The following is a 19,896-nucleotide window of genomic DNA, read 5'->3' as shown; positions in this document are numbered from 1 at the left end:
TTCCGTTGTTCGCCTTGCTAATTGCTACCCATAATATTAATATCCCATAGGTTGGTTTAGGTTAGGGCCTCCACATTAATTAATTAATTAATTAATTTAGCACAACTTCTAATTGGGGGATGGGTCCCACACAGACAGACAGTGTCCTCCACGTTTGTTTTTCTATATCGGACACGTGTTCTCACTGAAATCGAATATCACATTAAATTACTAAAATGCCCACCCTTGGAGAAGCTAGGAGACAGACCCTCCCTCCACCCGAAAAATATATCTTGTACCCGGTATATATGCCGGGTGTCTCACACAGGGGCGGGCCCCACAGTGTGTGGGACCCGCCCCTGTGTGAGTGACCCGGCATATATGCCGGGTACACCATATACCGCCTCCCCTGCACCAGCCCGATATCATTACGTAGTGCGTACAAACATTTATGTCAGTTTAATTATTACCACTACTTATTATTATTATTATTCCTTTCAAAAAAAAATTATTATTATTATTATTGTTAACTATTCTAATTAATCACTCTCTCACACACACAGTCACACACTGACTGACACTGCTAACTAAAATTAACTCACATACACAGCTGTTTTTGTTTGGTTCTTGGCTCGTATCCGTATCCGTATCCGTATCCGTATCCGTATCCGTATCCGAGAGAGAGAAAAAAAGGGTGTGGTTAGCTCTCTGTTTCCTTCTCCATCCATAAATAGGAAACAGAGGCCGCTGTGACTCTCTTTCTCTTTAACCACCGTAAAGACCTGGCGCACGATAGCTTAGACTTCATTTCCCCGCCAAAAATCTTCTCCGATACTCATCTAGAATTTTCGTTTCTTTTTTTCATTTCCGAGTTGGTCACAGTCGACTCGGATGTGACTCACCGAAACGTGTTCTACTGATTTAAGGAACTGGCTCATATTTCCAGATCCGTTCTCAATTATTGGATGATCGGTACGTAGGTATTCAACTTTTTTTTTTTGGATAATTGGTTCGAATCTCATGCATTTGCTAGAAATTGGCGTTGGTTGGAACCGTAATTTATATATAAATAGAGAAATAAATATTTTTTTTTCTTTGACTCAGATTCTGTATCTTTTCAGATGTATTACTATTTTATTATATTTTTAATTAATTAATTAATTGATTAAGCAATTAATTTAGCCTCTGCATCTGTTTGTTTGCTTAGAAACATGAGGGAAAGAAAGTAAGGTTTAATTTCCTGCATTTTAGACGGCAAGAAAAATTTAAGTTTACATTTTCTTGGAGATCAAATAGGGTGTTTGTGGTTTCTTCCTAATATTTGTGAATCAAATGGCAGGCAAGGCATACTTTCCAACTGTTGTTTAGTTTACTTATTGAAACCTTGAGTTTTAGTCAAATTTTGGTCATTTCATTTCAGATATGTATATCCTTTTTCAGTACTTCTTATTTATGATTAAAGCTGTTAATGCCATGCAAAGAAAAATTAAACCATACAACTATTTCACAACTTGCTGAGGTGGCAACTTGTGATTTGTGATGCACCACTACTATCACTTTTTCGCACATCAATCATAATTGTCATCTCAGTAAGAGCATCCACATCTGGGTGCATAGTCTTCTAAAATACAAAAATCCCTTTATTTTACACATTTTGGCCAAAAATATGCCCACATCAGCGGGCATAAAATTGTGTAGCAATATATGCACGGTTAGTGCAGCACTTGTATAAATATTTTAGTAATTTTTTCTCTCTCCTCTCTGTTTGATGCACTTCCTTTTCTCCCTAAAAACCCTAATCAAACCCCTTCCTCACTACCTCTCAACTTGCCTCCTCTCCTCTTCTTGATTCAACAACTCGCCAACTTCAATGGCGATCCCTCCTTTCCCTTCAGCAAAGTCCGTGGCAGCGGTGGACTCCGAGGTGGGTTTAGCCAAACGATCTTGGATCAAGTTCAGCAGAGAATTGGTGCTCACTCCGAGGATGGAGCGCATTGAGGCGGCTGTTGCGAGGAGGTGGCGGTGCTGCGAGGCGTCAATCTTGCTCAGGCCTCGCTTCGATCTGTTGGTTGCTGGTTTTTTGGTTGATTGTGGGTGTGGGTCGGTGGGTCTTTGGGTTGATCGGCTTGTTCTTTGGGTTGTGTGGGTTCCGATTGGTGGGTTTTGATCTTGATCGGCTTGTTTTTTCTAGTTCATATGGCTGGGTTGAATGACAGTGTGTGGGTTGTGTTGGGTGTGGGAGGGAGATGAGTGTTAAAGAAATGAATATTTTATTGAATAAATGTGTAGAATAGATAAACTGATGTGGGTGTTTTGTAAAAGTGGGTGTGTAAAATAGAAAAAGTAGGTTTTTTTTTGCAAAATAGATGAAAATTTTGCACTAACTGATGTGGATGCTCTAAGTTTGTAAAATGGGTGTGAAATTTGTTTTGCCCATAGTCCATAGATTTACTATACAACAAAAAAATCATGATGTGACATCTACCTTTTTTTTTAATATATAATTTCATGGTTGGGAGAGAGGGGGTATGTCTTCGTTGGAAACATTAAGAGGTGTCAGTTAAGATTAAAGACTCTTGACCTTATGAATGTATGTCAATAGTCTCTCTCTCTCTCTCTCTCTCTCTCTATATATATATATATATTTATATATCAAATCAATGTTGTGTATTGATGGTTAATGATAAGTTTTTTGATTTCTTTCTTTAGCCTATATTTTGCTTGCACTTAAGTGGAGCATTATTGTTTGGTTGCTAAGAAGGCCTATGTAGATAAGTGGAAAATTTGTTACCTTGTGATAATGACAATAAGAGACCCCTATAATAAATTCCTAGTGTTGCAGAAATACAAATTTGGTTTGGTTTGCAATGGATGAAACATAATAGAATTGCTGTGCAAAATTATTCAAATTAGAAAATCGCGGGAAAAGACTAGTCGAAGTCTGGCATGTGGGGACATCAACGTGAAGCTTCCTCAATGTACAAGCGCTTACCATCAAGAGATTGTACAAATACAGTTGACTTGGAAGAAAACTCAGGTGACTCACCTTAATAATTTTAAACTCTGTTTGGTAAATAATAATTTGAGTTCTAGTTATGTTGTATGCTACCTATAATTTTGCTTGAATTTGGTTGTGGGGTTAATGTACTGAACACCCTACAGCTTGGATCTTGTGCTGTGAAGCATTGCTTCTTTCCCAATGGAATGGATCTTGTGTCATCATATTAAACACACTTGTTGTAGCAACTTTTGGACTGTGGGGTTTGAGGCTAAATTTCCTTTATTGTGAATCACTCTTGCTCTTTTTTTTGTATCACTAGATGAGTACATGCAGTTGATAAAGTAAGATGAAAGAGAAGATTGCAAAGGTGATATAGAAGTTGTTTGAGGAGACATTTCTCCTATCTTGGAAACTATTAAGAGTTCATTGAGTTTATGGTCTAGTTTAGTACACACTTCAATTTGTATGAACATTACCAAGCAGATTGATAATTGGGTTTAATTTTTTTTCAGCGTGTTTCATTATACATAATGCTTATAAATAGTTTATTATAATTAATTGTATGTTATATGATATGAGATCATTTGAAATCCCTGTTTATATACCTGGTATTGGTCACATGTTTACTTCCATTGTGGGTAATGTATTTGGATTCAAGGCCCTGCATGCTCTAAGTCTGCCTGGATGCCAAAGGCATCCCTTGGGGTGATCTCATAATGTAGTTAATATGAATATAAAATAGAATTTCAAATAAATATTAAATATTTGAATAAATATATTTGCTCCTGTATGTCTTGTAGATCTCCTACAGAACGTAATGTCTCTGGAAAATTCAAGCCCTTCATGGAGGCTTTCTTTCCCTCATGTACTAGTTGCAACCATATCTTCTTTCTTATTTGGCTACCATACAGGGTTGATGCTCTTTCTTGAACTCAGTCTTTTCTTCCTTTTCTTTTCTCTTTCTGAGTGTTGTTATTCACGTGTGAAGCAACTAACTGAAATTTCTACTTTTCCCTTTTTTGTTTGGTACCTGATCTATTCAGAGTAGTTAATGAACCACTTGAAAGCATTTCTGTAGATCTTGGTTTCAGTGGGAATACTTTGGCAGAAGGTGACATTGAGTTGATCTTTTTCCTTAATTGCTCTAATGTGATGTCTGATTTCTGCATCTAGCTCCCTTATCTAAAAGGTTGTCATTTATTTTAATGAAGGTCTGGTTGTGAGTACATGTCTGGGTGGTGCCCTTGTTGGAGCACTACTCAGTGGTTGGATTGCTGATGGAGTTGGTCGACGTAGAGCTTTTCAGTTGTGTGCTTTGCCTATGATTGTTGGTGCTTCTATTAGGTATGCTTGCACCATAAATATCATTGCACTTGAGTGCTTACTGGGTCTTTGTGTTGCAATTGGTTTGGTCTCTTTTATTTGATATACTCTTCATTTAGATCTAACTTTAGTTTATAATAGACTAATAGTTGTCTCAGATTCCTGGTATTTTCTGATATTGTAAGGGTAAAGTTATTTTCTAAAATAAAGGGGCATACTGTTGACACACCTGTTGTACAAATAAAATATGTTCAATGACAGCAAGATTACTAATTTACTTTCCATAGCCAATGTGCTCTCAAATGGCATCTACTTCCCCGATAAGCTTAAGGTGGAGGGTGAGACTGGTTGTGTGTAACTCACTAATAAAAAAATTACTTCAATATGGAGAATTATTGCAGATTGGTGCAAGAAGCACATTAGATTTTGTTTCAGAATTTATTATTTTTCAAGAGTTCATTTTTGAATTTTGAACTTTTTTTTTTTGAATTTGAAATTTGAATTTGGTCTTTAATGATGAGGATTTTATGGGATGTAATTGTGGCTTAATGTAGTCCATGAAGCCTATTAAAAAGAGGATCCAAGAATAGTTTGAGATATTGCAAAACGAATTGACATTTATGATTTGAGAATGTTTCTCTTGCTTGGTATTGATTCCAAGGTGGTGAAGCCTACAGTCTTAAGGAAAATTTTAGGTGGTGAAGCTTAGGATTTGTCTTTTTCTCTCTTATTTTTGGTTGTTTCTATTTTTCAAACTATTCTGCATAAACTTGGTATCAAAGTGTGTCCGATTTCTGATCCCTTGCAACCATTTCAAACCAGGGAACAAAAATTCCAACTTGGTGAAACACTCATCAAATTCACAAACCACAAACCACATCATTTTACCCAAAATAACAACCCACGTTGTGTCACCCACCTGACCTGGAGCTCCACATTGCAAATGCAACCTGTAAGAACCTAGCCCGAGTCAAGCTGAGCTTGACACCATCGGTGTAGCCTAAATTGCCGCTGGCTTGAGCAGCATTAGCACCCTGTGTGCCTTTGCCACCGTGCTGAAGACCCACAGGCCACAGCTTGCCACCACTGGCATCATGCCTCTCCTCTTTGCTGAGAATCCCTCTTCTTGACTCTTTCTTTCTGTGTTGAGAAGTTTTTGTAACTTCTGTTTTCTTATTGATTTGTAATGCGGTGCCCAATTATTATTATTATTTTTGAAATGGGGACAGAAGTCAGAAAGTCACTTGGTTGTGTCACTTAGCTTACCCAACTGTTAAATCATCTAAGGCCATTGAGCTTAGGTTATGTGGGCTCATAAAACCGCACTGCAGCAACCAGCTGGTCTACTTTCCAATAAAGTCCAACTTGTGAGCCTTATCTGCCCTGGTCATACCTAGCCTGACCCATATTTTTGTTACAATTATTTGTTGAAACTTTATTCTAGTGAACCATGTTTGTATTAGAAGCACCTACATTTGATGGTTGTCTAGACCCATGGACCCTCATCAATTGGTCAGGTGAGATGGATTAATTCTTTGATCATATTGGTTTGTCAGATGCCAAGAAGGTTAGGTTTTCCAAGATAAAACTGATAGGCGGACTCTTGGTACAATATTGAAAACCTTTTCCTTAGACGGGACAAAACCCACCATAACCAATTGGGAAGAAAGGAAATGAAAAGTCTTGAGAGAAAATCTGTTAAGGTCTGATCAAAAGAGATATTTATCCAAATCCTAGCTAGGTGACTTTTTAGATTAAAGAAACAATCTGAGTCAGTGGCATAGACTCGCTACTGGCTATGAGGCACAATTTGAAGAAGATGATATGAGTGCTCAACCCCCAGTATAATTGGAAGCCATAATGAAAGCCCCCAATATAATTGGGAGCCATAATGAAAGCCATCCAAGACCTAACCCAACAAATTGCTAGGAATAATGCCTGACTAGAAAAAATAATGGGTTCCACCCAAAAACCACCCAATAATCTTGAGGGTGAAGCTTCTCAATAATGTTGACGCACCAAAACTTTGTGCTGAAAAAGAAATACAAGTACCAACAGGTGTGCACTTAATGTAGCCTAAACCATATGTAGTATACCCAATTCAATTTATTGGAGAGTCACAATTTGATGAGGTGAAAATTTATAGATGCACATGATGTGAAAATTAAGTTTGATGCCTACAATACTGATCAGTGGTAAGGATTGATATGATGGTGCTTTCTACAGAGCTAGAGAAGACTGTATAATTTACTCCGCCCATTGATTTTATTATTCCAGGCCCATTAATGTGGTGGAACAGAAATCTAAATTGTTTTTAGAATAGCCAGAAGTTCTTCTAGGATTGTGCAAGTGTCAAGCACAAAAATTCTTATCCTATAACAATTTGAATTGTTTTTAGAATAGCCATAAGTGCTTCTAGGATTGTGCAAGTGTCAAGCACAAAAATTCTTATCCTATAACATTTCAAAACTCAAGGTTGAGTTTTTCCCAACCATAGGAGAATGATGCAAGAAGAACAATTAATTTTATTTCAGAATCTATTTTTCAGATTTCGTTTTTGATTTTTGCACTTGTTTTCTTTTTGAATTTGGTCTCCAATTTTGTTGAGGATTTTATGAAATGTAATTGTATATAATCCCTGAAGCCTATTAAAAGGAGGCTCCAGGAATAGTTTGAGACATTACAATGTGAATTAAAACTTTATGATTAGAGAATATTTTTCATGCTTGGTGATGATTCCAAGCACCCTTAGGTAGTGAAGCCTAAGTTTCAGGCATATTCTAGGTGTTGAAGCTTAGGACTTCTCCTGTTCTCTCTTATTTTCCAAACCATTCTGTCCTGCATCAGTGATAGGTTTAGAAATATATTTACATTGATAGTCCCATCTGCAACACTGAGATTTAGTATGTTCCCTCAGAGCACACTTTTGTTTGGCAGATAATAACGCTATATTTTCACCTATTCAAAGTTTGCATATAATAATGTATATAGTTGTTCCTAAAAAAAAATGTATATAGTTAAGTTGTAAAACACGAATATTTCGGGTTAAGTGAGAATAATGAGGAAGAAAGAATATAGAGACAGTGAATAGAAAAAAAATGTTGAGGGCATTAACTTGATCAAGCCCATACCTTAGAATACATCTGTATTACGGTTTCATAACATGATTAAAAAAATAGCCCTATTAATATGCTTAAATAACAACAACTAGAACTAACTCTAACATATATTATAGATGCTTTCCTGATAGAGTATTTTACATCGCATAATTTTCAGTTATAGATTGGATGATAATTAATTGCCTGCATTTCAGTGCAACAAGCAAAAGTCTTGCTGGTATGCTTTTGGGACGGTTATTTGTTGGGATTGGAATGGGCTTGGGTCCCCCTGTTGCTTCTCTCTATGTAACAGAGGTTGGTTACATTTGTGTCGCATTGATTCCAGCTTAAATTTTTCTTGGTTGTTGATGAAAGGGAGTGCATCATATATGATCTTGTCACATCTATGTGTGCAGATTTCTCCGGCATTTGTGAGGGGTACTTATGGAAGCTTTATTCAAATTGCAACATGTCTTGGACTTATGGGGGCTCTGTTTATTGGGATCCCTGTCAAAGAAACTGCTGGCTGGTAAAGACATTCCTATTAGATTTCTCAGTATCTGTATTTCATGTTCGACTGTTTGATATACTTATTTTATACTCAGGTGGCGTATCTGTTTCTGGGTATCTACAATTCCAGCTGCAGTACTCGCTGTTGCCATGGTGTTTTGTGCAGAGAGTCCCCATTGGCTATACAAGGTTTGCTTTCATATTTTTTTAATTTGCCTTGAGATGATTATCATTGTCATTATTATTATTTTGTTTATAAATCTCTATACTGTAATTGCTTTCTGTTACTCAGAATGAATAAAGTCCTTACTAAATTCTATATAAATCATATTTATAATTTTTTACAAGATGAGGTAAAAGGCTTTATGTTTTAGAGCTGTAATATGCCATTATTATTATTATTATTTTTTTAATTTTGTATAATTATTTTCCATTTGACATATTCTAGATTCTGTTGATCTCTTGTGCTCTCTTTATATCTTAAAGCATATTTTTATAATTTGAATAGAAATTTTACCCTTTCTTCAATTATTTGTGGACAAAATCATGATTCTCTCTCTCTCTCTCTCAGCACAAAGACCTGCACAGAAAGGTGCAGTTCCGTTTTCTGTATTGGCTTCCAAAGAAGTTGCAGTACTTTCCATCTTTTCCTTTTTTTTTGGGGGTGGGGGTGGGGGTGGGGGTGGGGGGGGTGGGGTGGGGAGGGGGGGAGGGATGGGTATAGGCTCCTCTCCATAGAAACAGTTCCTCTCCTCTGTGCAAGTTTGGCCAAGTAGCTCTTCTACCCATAACATGAGATAATTTTCCAATTACGTGTGTTTAATGTAAGTGCTTATCTTGAAGACAAACACTAAAAAGTTTCTCAATGGTGTGATATAGAGAGGAAGAACTGAGGAAGCTGAAGCTGAATTTGAGAAGCTCCTAGGAGGATCACATGTCAAAGTTGCTTTGGCAGAATTATCCAAGTCAGACAAGGGAGATGACACCGATACTGTGAAGCTATCTGAGCTGTTTTATGGTCGCCATTTTAGAGGTAAATATCATAAATCTGGTATAATTCTTATGAATTTCCGAGTATAATCACTCCCTTTTTCTCCTGTGTCCACAGTTACCATTGCCATTGCTTGTTCTTCTTTGTCTTATATTGTTTTTGGGCTTTCCAAAAGTTCTTTGTTATTCACGCATTCCTTTTGCAGTTGTTTTTATTGGGTCAACCCTATTTGCTTTACAACAGCTATCTGGTATAAATGCTGTGTTTTATTTCTCTTCAACTGTTTTTAAAAGTGCTGGAGTGCCGTCCAACCTTGCGAATGTCTTCATAGGAATTGCAAATTTAACAGGTAGCTTCAGTTCATGGTATCCCCTTCTGTATCTAGGATTATGCATTCTGTCTCTTGACAGCACCATTTTTTATTATTATTTTTTCTTTTCTTGCAGGATCAATTATTGCGATGGTTTTGATGGATAAACTAGGAAGAAAGGCACTCCTTCTATGGAGCTTTTCGGGCATGGTAAATTGTACTTCCAAATTACTTTCCTCCTCCTATGGTCAAAGTATTGTGATTATAAAACTAAATCTGCACTTCATCTATTTGGGATGCTGGAAAAGGAGCTCTTAAATATTGATTCTATGTTCAAAGCAAAAGGAGAGTGATGTTATTGTATTGAAAATGGACTAGTATAATCCTTCAGAATTGAGGAATTGGTTATTTTAATATACCAATAATGGGATGGTAATAGACATTGATGCAGATTGGTTAAGGGAGAAGAAAATATTTTAGTATTTTATGTTGTTTTCTCTTTCCTGGTGGAATTAGGATTTATTTGCTTTTACATGTTCAATTAAAATCCTTTAATGATGCAGATTGGTTAAGGGAGAAGAAACTATTTTAATATTTTATGTTGTTTTCTCTTTCCTAGTGGAATAAAGATATATCTGCTTTTACCAGTTCAATTAAATCCTTTTCCTAGTTGAATTAGGATTTTAATTGTTTTTCTTTTCCTAGTTAAAATGTTTTTCCATTTTCAAGTAGAAGTAGGTTTATTATTTATTTTCGTAAAAGTAGTAGGAGAAATTCTATTCCTCTAAATACTCTTTATAGGGAGGTGGATTATAGTTATGTGTTGATTAATAAAAGTTTGTTAGAGAAAGGAAGAGAAATATAACAAACCCAACCCACCAAACTTCAGAGGGCTACAAACCTGAGCCCACTTAACCAAACTGAATTTAGGGGACTCATCAAACTACCCCATAAAAAATCCTGCTTGAGCATAGGGTTCCAAATTGCCCTATCCTTAAATTTAGCTCCTAACGGAAGCCCTAAATAAGTCATTGGCAGCGAAGACTGCCTACACCCTAAAAGGCCTACAAGCTCTCCCATATTTAACACCTTTCCAACTAGAACCAATTCAGATTTAGCCAGATTAATATGCAAACCTGACACAACCTCAAAGGAAGATAAGATCTCTCTCAATTTACCTATCTGACTAGGTAAAGCATCACAGAAAATTAAGTATCATCCGCATAAAGAAAGTGAGACACCGTTAGGGAGCTGAGTTCTGGAGTCAATAGTGAATCTTGAGATGTGATTAGCCAAAACAACTTCATCCAATAAGCGTCTTAAAGCTTCCATGACAATTGCAAATAAAAGCATGGAGAGTGGGTCTCCTTAACATAGTCCCTTGGAACAACCAAAGAAATCTTTAGGGCTACCATTGATCAGAATGGAAAATTTCACTGTGGAAATGTAGAACATAATCCACTTTCTCCACTGCTCAGAGAACCCACATCGCTGCAACATATACAAAAGAAAGTACCAACTGCCATGATCAAATGCTTTCTCCACATCCAATTTACATAAAACACTTGGAACTCCTGCCTTGAGTCTACTATCTAAGCATTCATTATCATTTAAAACAGAATCTAAGATTTGTCTGTCCAACACAAAGGCATTTTGGGTCTCAGAAATAATCCCACCCACAAGACTAATAGTTCTAATGTCCCTCACATTGACAGCATCAACCGTCTTTGGAATAAGAGCAAGGAAAGTGGCATTAAGGCTTTTCTCAAAAACAGCTTGGGAATGGAAATTGCCAAGAAGCTCCATAATTTCTTGCTTTAAAAAAACCCAACAAGACTGAAAGAAGGCCATTGAGAAACCATCGGGTGCTGGAGATTTGTCCACCCATTGCAATCTTTGATGAGACCATAAACTTCCTCTTCTTCAAAGGGTCTGTCCAACCAAGCAGCTTCCTCCCCAGAAATCCTAGAAAATTTCACTTCATCAAGGACAGATCTTTGACCTTCAGTCTCAGAGTATAACTATTTGTGGAAGAGGGATATGCAAGTAGCTATGGAACTCAGATTCGATGTTAGCTCACCACCCACCTCTAGATTGTCGATGGTATTAAATCTTCTATGAGAATTTGCTGTTTTATGGAAGAACTTAGTATTTCTATCTTCCTCTCAAATCCAAAGTGCCCTAGATTTCTGTCTCTAGCAAATTTCCTCCATAAGGATTACCTTTTCAAGCTCAGTGCGAAGTTAATCCTTCTCCAATATCTCCTCATTGGTTAGAGGTTGGCTATTAGCAATCAACTCTAAATCATTAAGGTCTTTCCATAGCTTGCGCAACCTATTCTCTACATTCCCAAATTCTTACTCGTTCCATTTCTCCAAATCTAACTTCAAAGCTTTTAATTTGCTGGCAATTTGAAAGCTAGGGGAGCATTGAAAAAGATAGGATTCCTACCAGGTTCTCACTTTGTCCACAAAATCATCTGCCTTTAGCCACATGTTCTCAAAATGAAATGGCCGATTGTCCCTTAGAAAATTTCCCCCTTCTAAAAGAAAAAGGCTTTAAGGTTAGTGAGTACTACTTATCCCTCTTCTTGACGACTGACTCTCTTTTTCCTTGGAGACCTGTGTGGCGCTCTAAGATCCCTCCTAGAGTTGCTTTCTTTTCTTGGATTGCCACTTTAGGTAAGATTTTGACTCTTGATAGATTATGGAATAAGGGTGTCCCTGTCCAGGTTTGGTGTTATATGTGTAAAGGAAGCGGGGCATCGGTAAACCATTTTCTCCTCCATTGACCCATTGCTTTCGAACTATGGTCTATGGTGTGGGTCCTTTTTGGAGTGATCTAGGTTATGCCTCAAAGTGTTGCGGATTTATTTGCAGATTGGCAAGGCCCGTTTGGTAGACATCACAACATAGATTTGTGGAGGGCTGTCCCACATTGTGTTTTATGGTGTCTTTGGCAAGAAAGGAACTATGCTGCATGGACATGCCAAAATTGGCCAAGTACCCTTGTTGGACACGGGTACTAGTAAGACATCCTAGAAAACGAACCCATCGCGTACCCCAGAGAGATAAAAATATTTTTTTTTATTCCGTGTGCGGCCCAAACACGGTCACAACACACTGGGTTCATCTCGGACATGGAAAATGGAAAAAAGAATAAGATATTCAGCCACTCTTGTCTGTTCTTTGAGTTCTCCCCTTTGTGAAGCCATTCCGCTATAGGTCGTTGTATATCGGCAACCAACAAAGCCATTCCGCCCTTGCCAAAGTTCTACTGGTAAGCTTTAAAATTTGAATCGATCAAGAGAGAGAGGGTGAGATTGAGAGAAGGAAAGCAATAGAGAACCACCGCCTACGGTGGTGGTGGCGAATATCGATGAGGGCAGAGCACAGAGCTTTCTGCCATGGCCTTCGGCAAGAAAGAGAGCAAACCCAAAATCAGAATTTCCTAACTAATTATAATAATAATAATAATAATAATAATAATAATAATAATAATAATAATAAAAAACCCCATGAGCACATAAAAATTTACAAAATTACTCCAAACCTCCTTGACATCACATAAATAATTAATTTTAGATATGTTTTCAAGCATTTTTTTTGTTACATAATTTTTAAACCTAAAATAAACATAAATTATGCCTACAAATATTTAAATTATACATAAAAATAAATATTAAGTAATTAATAAATAGTCGTACCCCAAACATGTCGTACCCTCAGTTTTCAAGAAATGTCGTACCCTTGTACCCAGACCCGAGTCCATGCAACTTAGAAATGAATACTAGATGCTTTGAGGGAAAGGAATGGTCGATTCTCAAAGATTAAATCTCTCCTCCTCCACTCTTTGTTAGATTGGAGTGCTGTTTTTACTTCTTTTTCTTGTTCTAATCTCTTTGTTATGCTTGATCATTGTAATTTATGAACTTGATGTACTCCTATCCATGTACACTCCCGGTGTACCTGGGTCTTTTGTTTAATGAAATTTTGTTATTTATAAAAAAATAATAATAATAATAAAAGTTTGTTAGAGAGGTTTTTTCTATTATTTTGCTTACTATCCTAGTGTTTTTGTAGAACTTAGGTTTTTTGGAAGATTTGTATTAATTGTGTATTATAAATTTTGCTTCTACATGCCTACGCTACATCAATTGGTATTTGAGCAAGGCTAGGTTCCTACCACGGCACAAAAAGGAGCACGTGGAGGAAGGCCTATTGCCATAGATGACGTGTATAAACGCGATGAGGTTGCACACAATGCACAATTAGAGGCGTTCTTTCAACGAATGGAGGAGTGGTTTGATGAGCTATCAAAGCAGCTTGATGCCTTAGTCGTTGGAAATTGACCTCAAAACTTCCATCCAAATCCACGTTATGTGGAGGAGGAGTATTTCGATATCAAGGACGATGACTTGATATCAAAGAAGAGGATGAATACATTGAAAGAGTTTGTGTAGTAAATTGGGAATCTCCACCAATTTATGATGACTATCCTGATGATTGTAGTCAAGGAGACAGGGTTGAGCTTGATAAAAATAAAGTCATATACATACAAGGTTTCCAAAACTCACATTGTTGATGAGACTTTCGACATTAAAGCACAAGAGGTTATTGATTTATATTATTATAATCATAAGTCGGTACGGTTGGTTTGTTCAGCAGTAGATGAGCTTTCTATTGATGAATGAAGTTTCGATCTACTAAAGCTTGAACTTGAACACATTAAACACTATGATTTCATTGGGGTTGATGAGCTTCTCAAAAAAAAAATTTCCTCATAGTATAGTTAATATTAATTTAGAAAGATTACTAGAAAACTTTATTAATCCTTGGGAGGATTTTATTGAAGAAGAATTAATAGAGGTCAATAAGAGGCATGAGCGAGTGATTTTAAGTAATCCTTGTGGAGGAGGCAATATGAAGTAGCATATTGATTCATCTTGTCTTGCACAGAAGAATAGGATGGAGAGGATTATTAGGGGTTCCAATTGATTGTGAAGATTATCACAAAGACTCGAGGACGAGTTTTCCCTAACCCTGAGAGAATGATACAAATTGGTTAAGGGAGAAGAAAATATTTTAATATTTTATGTTATTTTCTCTTTCCTAGTGGAATTAGGATTTATTTGCTTTTACAAGTTCAATTAAATCCTTTTCCTAGTTGAATTGGGATTTTAATTTCTCCTACTCCTTTTTTAAGTAGTAGGTTTATTATTTCTTTTTTTAAAAGGAGTAGGAGAAATTCTATTCTTATAATTTATAGGGAGGTGGATTATTGTTATGTTTTGATTAATAAAAGTTTGTTAGAGAGGTTTTCTCTATTATTTTGCCTACTAGCCTAGTGTTTTTGTAGAACTTAGGTTTCGTGGAAGAGTTGTAGTAATTGTGTATTACAAATTCTGCTTCTACACGCTTACTCTGCATCAGACATTCATTTATTGTGCATAATGCATTACTCTAAAAATAACTTTCTGACATGTCTTGAAGTTAATGGACTTGGAGCCCAGTTGTGACATTTTGTGTTATATTCGCCCAGGTGATGTCTATGGTTCTTCAAGTCACTGCAGCAAGTTCTTATGTAGCAAACTCTGGAGCTATGTACCTATCTGTTGGTGGCATGCTGATGTGAGTAATCTCTTAACGCATGCATCTTGAAGATGAATTTATGATAGATGCATTTTTTAAAAAAAATTATAAATTTAGTCAAATGGAAAATGTGACTCATTGCTATGGGCTACTTTAATTCTTGTACTTGTAGATGTGCTGCGCTAATATAAAAATAACAAGTAACTCTAACACTCATCCTCAACTCAGAGCATCATATCAAATTTGCCTAACTTGAAAGACAATCATTGAAAGGAGGCACGAACAAACAGTTTCATGAGAATATCACGGGGAAAATTGCAAACTAACACCAGTCCTCAAACAATTTCATTAGTTAGCATCATTTTCAAACTATTTAGGAAACTAACATCTGGAGCGTTTAAGAGTTGATTTTGGTGTGCTAAATCGAGCCTTTAGAGCTCAAGTTCAGTATTGCAAAAAGAAGAAAATCTGACTAAGTGAAGAAGGAGGAGTGAAGAAGAAGAAGAATGAAGAAGAAGAACTTCATCTGATGGACTGAAGAAGAACAAAGAACCCTACGATAGCTTGACTTTTGGGTTTTCTCTCTGCTTGATTTCTGGGTTGGTGTCTTTGGTGATTATCGAAGAAGAACTCTTCGGTGTTTATCAAAGAAGAACGGGCTTGATTTCTGGGTTTTCTCTCTGCTTGATTTCTGGGTTGGTGTCTTGTTTATCGAAGAAGAACTCTTCGGTTTTATTGAAGAAGAACAAAGAATCGGTAGCTTGGAGAAATTGAGTCTTTAAGACTCGAGTTCCACATGAAATCGAGTTGTTTATACTCGATTTAGCACACCAAAATCGAGCCTTACACAATCGAGATGTTAGTTTCCTAAATATCGTTTCCAACGAAATTGTTTAGGAATTGGTGTTAGTTTGCAATTTTTCCCAAATATCACCACCTGATCATTTGAGCGAACAAAGGGAGTGACAATCTATTTCCTCACCAATAAATCCGAATGAAGTGACAGTAACCTTGATAAGTTCGGTACTTATATGGAACTTGGGATTGTTAACTATATAGATAGTAGCTCGATAGTCATAATATATCTGCATAGGTGTAGGAATATCAATACCCAAGTTTAGAGATTGAACCCATAAAGATGGTTCCAAAAAATTCTGTAAAAGTCACTATAATTACAGGGGAGGTCGGTGACTCAGATCATGTGGTTGCCAGAATCTGGTGACCATGTCGGTGTTGACATCATCTGTTTGTTATCTTTTTGCTTTTTGTCTCAGCTTTTTTTTTTTTAATTTTCTTTTTAATTTTTTTTTATATTATAAATAAGCTAACTTTTATTTTTTTGTCACACATTTAGGGTCCGTTTGGATAGAACTTATTGCTGAAAACTGAAAACTGAAAACACTGTAGCAAAATAATTTTTAAATGTGTGAATAGTGCCGTGGGACCCATTTTTAATGAAAAAGTTGCTGAAAAGTGAAATTTGTGGGTCCATGAACAGTGCACGGATGCACTGTTCATGAAGAATTAGTCAACAACTACGACTTGAAAAAAAAAAAAAAAAATTGAAAAACTGAACGCCGAAACGCAAAACTTGGACGCGGACGGGCTATCCAAACGCCCTCTTAGTATAAAAGCTATTAAAAACTGTGTCTTTAGTCTCATATTTAGCAAATAAGCTTCTGGAAACTACAAGACATAATAAATGGACAGCAGTGACGATCTCAGCATATGGATGTTGAAGTCAGCACACCTTGGTTCTAATAGCAATCTTCAGATTGTTCAAACACGTTCTAGGGTGGATTGGTACACTTTGATTCCAAGTTGAGTTGTAAAATATGAGATATTAGGGTTAAAAGAGAAAAGGAGAAAAGAAGAATGGAAAGATAGAGATTTGAGAAAAAGGTCTAGGGCTTTGTTAATCAGTCCCTCACCTTAATATTAGGGTTTATGGCACGATTACAAGAATTCCCTTATACTATTGTAAAATAACATGCTAATATAAAAAATAACAATAGGTAACTCCACCTAAAATAATTCCGGCCATGGTTGGGAACCTTAGTGGTCAATTGGACTCTATCTGGGTTTCTGACTTTGAGTGACGCCAATGGGCAATATAAGCAGCCCTATCTGGATCATCTGGAACTACATATATATCTCTGACTATGGCAACTGGGACTCTTTGGATCAGGAAAACAATTCCTCCCCACTACAAAGATTGATTGAGAGAGATTTCAGGCTTAATAGTGTTGAGAAGGTATTAGAAATTGATCTGATAAATGAGTTGAATATCTTTGAAAATAATGAATGAATAAATAAAACTTTTCTAGTTTTAATTAACTACCTGGGATTGTCTGACAGCTATCTAGGGATAAGTACGCATCACAGTTGTTTGAAATTCAAGCCATGGGAGAAATTCAAGGCTCAAGGACTAACAATTGATTTCTTTGTACAGGTTTGTCTTTACGTTTGCTCTGGGAGCGGGTCCAGTTCCCGGTCTCCTTCTACCTGAAATTTTCCCCAGTCGAATTAGGGCAAAAGCTATGGCATTCTGTATGTCAGTTCATTGGGTAATTCTCTTCTGCTTCTTTTTAAAAAAAAAACTTTTATGTCTGCTCTTGCTGGCGTCTGGATCAAGCAGAAGAATGGCATTCCCCTTGTACAGGAGCTCCTATGTTCAAATCCTTATGCATGAGTTGGGGGGAATATAATTTGGTGAATTTGAGTGGATCTATGGTTACCAGTCAACTAAGTTAATGCTTGTAGATGCTATATCTTGGCAATTTGAAATTATGTGAATTAGTTTTTAATTCAATGGTAATTCAGATTGAAGTGGACTTCCATCATCTCCTAATTTCCTTTGCTTAATTGGTTAAACTGGCTTTTTCAGGTGATCAATTTCTTTGTGGGGTTGCTGTTCTTGCGTTTGCTGGAGCAACTTGGGCCACAGCTCTTGTACTCAATATTTGGTACTTTTTGTTTAATAGCCGTGGTGTTTGTAAAAAGAAATGTGGTGGAAACCAAAGGGAAATCCCTTCAAGAAATTGAGATAGCACTTCTTCCGCAAGAATAGTATGTACTTGGGTGAATTGTTCACAAAAGGAATTCATTTGGTTAAGTGAAGTTGCAGTTTCAAGTTTCGACCAAAGTTGTGGCAATACCTTACGAGGGAGTTTGTACTTAAGAGAGATGATGTATGTTTAGCCAATGGATACTTTGAGGTCAGATTTTGTTGATCGTCATATGTTCTTTATGTGAAGTTTCTGTTAGATAGCAAATATCCATAAAGTGTCTGCTTAGTTAGAATTGCCTGCCATGGAAACTTTTTAGAACTGGATTTGTCTTAGAATTATGTTATCCCCTTCAAACACATCAATGTACTTTGAAAATATAATTTATATATATGATCAAATTCGCCGTCACCTTTTCATGATGTTTAATTAAATCGACCCATGGTGGTTTATTTATTGGGATCAAATCCACGAGGCTGTTTAGAGTTACAGAAGTTCCTGGAGATGGCTTCAAATCCTTTTCCTAGGGAAGGAGAGAAGCTACATCTACATGTGTAAGTTGTGGTCCCCTTATGCAGATGGTCACTGCGTGACTGTGCTGCCGTTTATCTAACTGCCATTCCCGGTGGAAATGTACTGATTCTACTAAACATTGTCATGCCCTAAAAAATTTTCTTATAGTACATCATCCTTTCAATTTCAAAACCACCTTTGTACCTGAACAATTACGATTTGTCATCATAAAAATAATATATATACACCCTCGAGGAGTATAGATTGTTAAGTGAGAGGGAAAATTGGCCGGCTGCAGTTTGCTATTTAACTGAGGTAGTTTTAAAAATTGTTGAAGGATTGGATCTTTGTGGCTAGCTGGAAATTGGCCAAGACCGCTGATTATTATCTATTCGGAGTTTATTCTGTTTCTTTTTCTTTGGGCAATTGCACATTGGAGTATCATTGCAACTGCCTCTCCCCAGAAATGATCCTGTGTTATTACCTCTATTTCCTATAAGAGTGAGCCTCACATGCACTAAAAACTTTACCTCTGACAATCTTTACTGGGAGTGTTCTCATGCTACATCACGAGTCTTACCAATGTCACCCATTTCCCTGCCACCATCTTCATTGGTGGAGACATAATTTTAGCTATTTGCCTCCACCAAAATTTATGTCTCCACCAAAAGCTACTTTATCTATTTTACTTTCTCACTTTACAAAACACCCAATATCGGTAGTTTTATTTTAGCTTTCAACACAATAAAATACTATAAACAACACAATAAAATAATATATTATTCAACAGTCAAACACACAATCACAACCACTATCAAAGCCATGTAAACCACTGCACAGCTGCAACACCACCATTGTGACTAAAACCCATAAAAAACCAGTGAAGAAGAAAAAAAACGAATGAGCAGAAAAACTAGAAAAAAAAAAAGAGCAAAAATATGAGCAAAACCCATATAAGAAAAACTAGAAAAAGAGCAGAAATATGAGTGGCCAGATCGAAACCAACAGGTTGAGAACAACTAGCAAAAACCTAGCTCGAAACCCACGCCTGAAACACAAACCCGAAATGCAAACAAAGCCCAAAACCCAGCCTGAAATTCATGCCGAAACACAAACACAAGCACTGAAACCCATACCAAAAGACAAACACAGCCTAAAACCTTGCTTGAAATCTACTTTGAAACACAAACACAAACACAAACGTTGAAACCCACACCGAAACAGAAACATAAACGCTGAAAATGGGTCAACGATGGAGGCTTGGGGCTTGGGTCGGAGGCGAGTTGAGGAAGAAAGATGGTTAGAGCTTGGCAGGGGAGATGGAGGAAGAGAGAACCAAGAGATTGGGAAACAAAGGGAGTCTATAATAGGAAGAGAAAAAAAAAAACATTAATTTAATTGGAGGTTTAATATATATATATATATATATATATATATATATATATATATATTTTTGCTTAAGCTTCTTGCTAAAGTGCACAACTATAGATGGCTGTGTACTGTAGCTCAAGAACTAAAATTTTTAAGTTTGTCTCCACTATTGCAGCTTACTTTTTAGAATTGGTAGTGCTA

General features: G+C 36.6%; 1 protein-coding gene across 4 annotated transcripts; it reads left to right on the top strand.

Moving 5' to 3' along the window:
• The first annotated feature begins 699 nt into the window (after positions 1 to 699).
• On the top strand, positions 700 to 18,222 carry LOC142617146 (putative plastidic glucose transporter 2). Of its 4 annotated transcripts, none has more exons than XM_075789880.1 (14): positions 701 to 951; positions 2,822 to 3,016; positions 3,781 to 3,892; positions 4,024 to 4,091; positions 4,192 to 4,324; positions 7,617 to 7,716; positions 7,818 to 7,930; positions 8,007 to 8,100; positions 8,791 to 8,944; positions 9,108 to 9,251; positions 9,349 to 9,422; positions 14,754 to 14,842; positions 17,256 to 17,370; positions 17,691 to 18,222. In XM_075789880.1, the coding sequence occupies exons 2-14, from the start codon at positions 2,926 to 2,928 to the stop codon at positions 17,871 to 17,873; spliced, it is 1,470 nt and encodes a 489-aa protein (XP_075645995.1). In that variant the 5' UTR covers positions 701 to 951; positions 2,822 to 2,925; the 3' UTR covers positions 17,874 to 18,222. The 4 variants fall into 4 exon arrangements, with proteins under 4 accessions (XP_075646004.1, XP_075645995.1, XP_075645986.1 ...); XM_075789871.1 differs by having other exon boundaries at positions 701 to 959; positions 2,893 to 3,016; XM_075789863.1 differs by having other exon boundaries at positions 702 to 951; positions 2,893 to 3,016.
• The last annotated feature ends 1,674 nt before the right edge of the window (positions 18,223 to 19,896 follow it).

This window comes from Castanea sativa, chromosome 1, assembly GCF_040712315.1.
Source record: "Castanea sativa cultivar Marrone di Chiusa Pesio chromosome 1, ASM4071231v1".
In the NCBI taxonomy this organism is placed as follows: domain Eukaryota; kingdom Viridiplantae; phylum Streptophyta; class Magnoliopsida; order Fagales; family Fagaceae; genus Castanea; species Castanea sativa.
This window is presented reverse-complemented; position numbering and strand designations above follow the sequence as displayed.

Bases quoted from the DNA above. Each gene is read 5' to 3' on its own strand.
- LOC142617146 (XM_075789880.1), top strand. From the start codon at position 2,926: ATGTGGGGACATCAACGTGAAGCTTCCTCAATGTACAAGCGCTTACCA. The intron at 3,893-4,023 runs GTTGATGCTCTT...TGATCTATTCAG, and splicing joins TTATTTGGCTACCATACAGG to AGTAGTTAATGAACCACTTG. The intron at 14,843-17,255 runs GTGAGTAATCTC...TTCTTTGTACAG, and splicing joins TCTGTTGGTGGCATGCTGAT to GTTTGTCTTTACGTTTGCTC.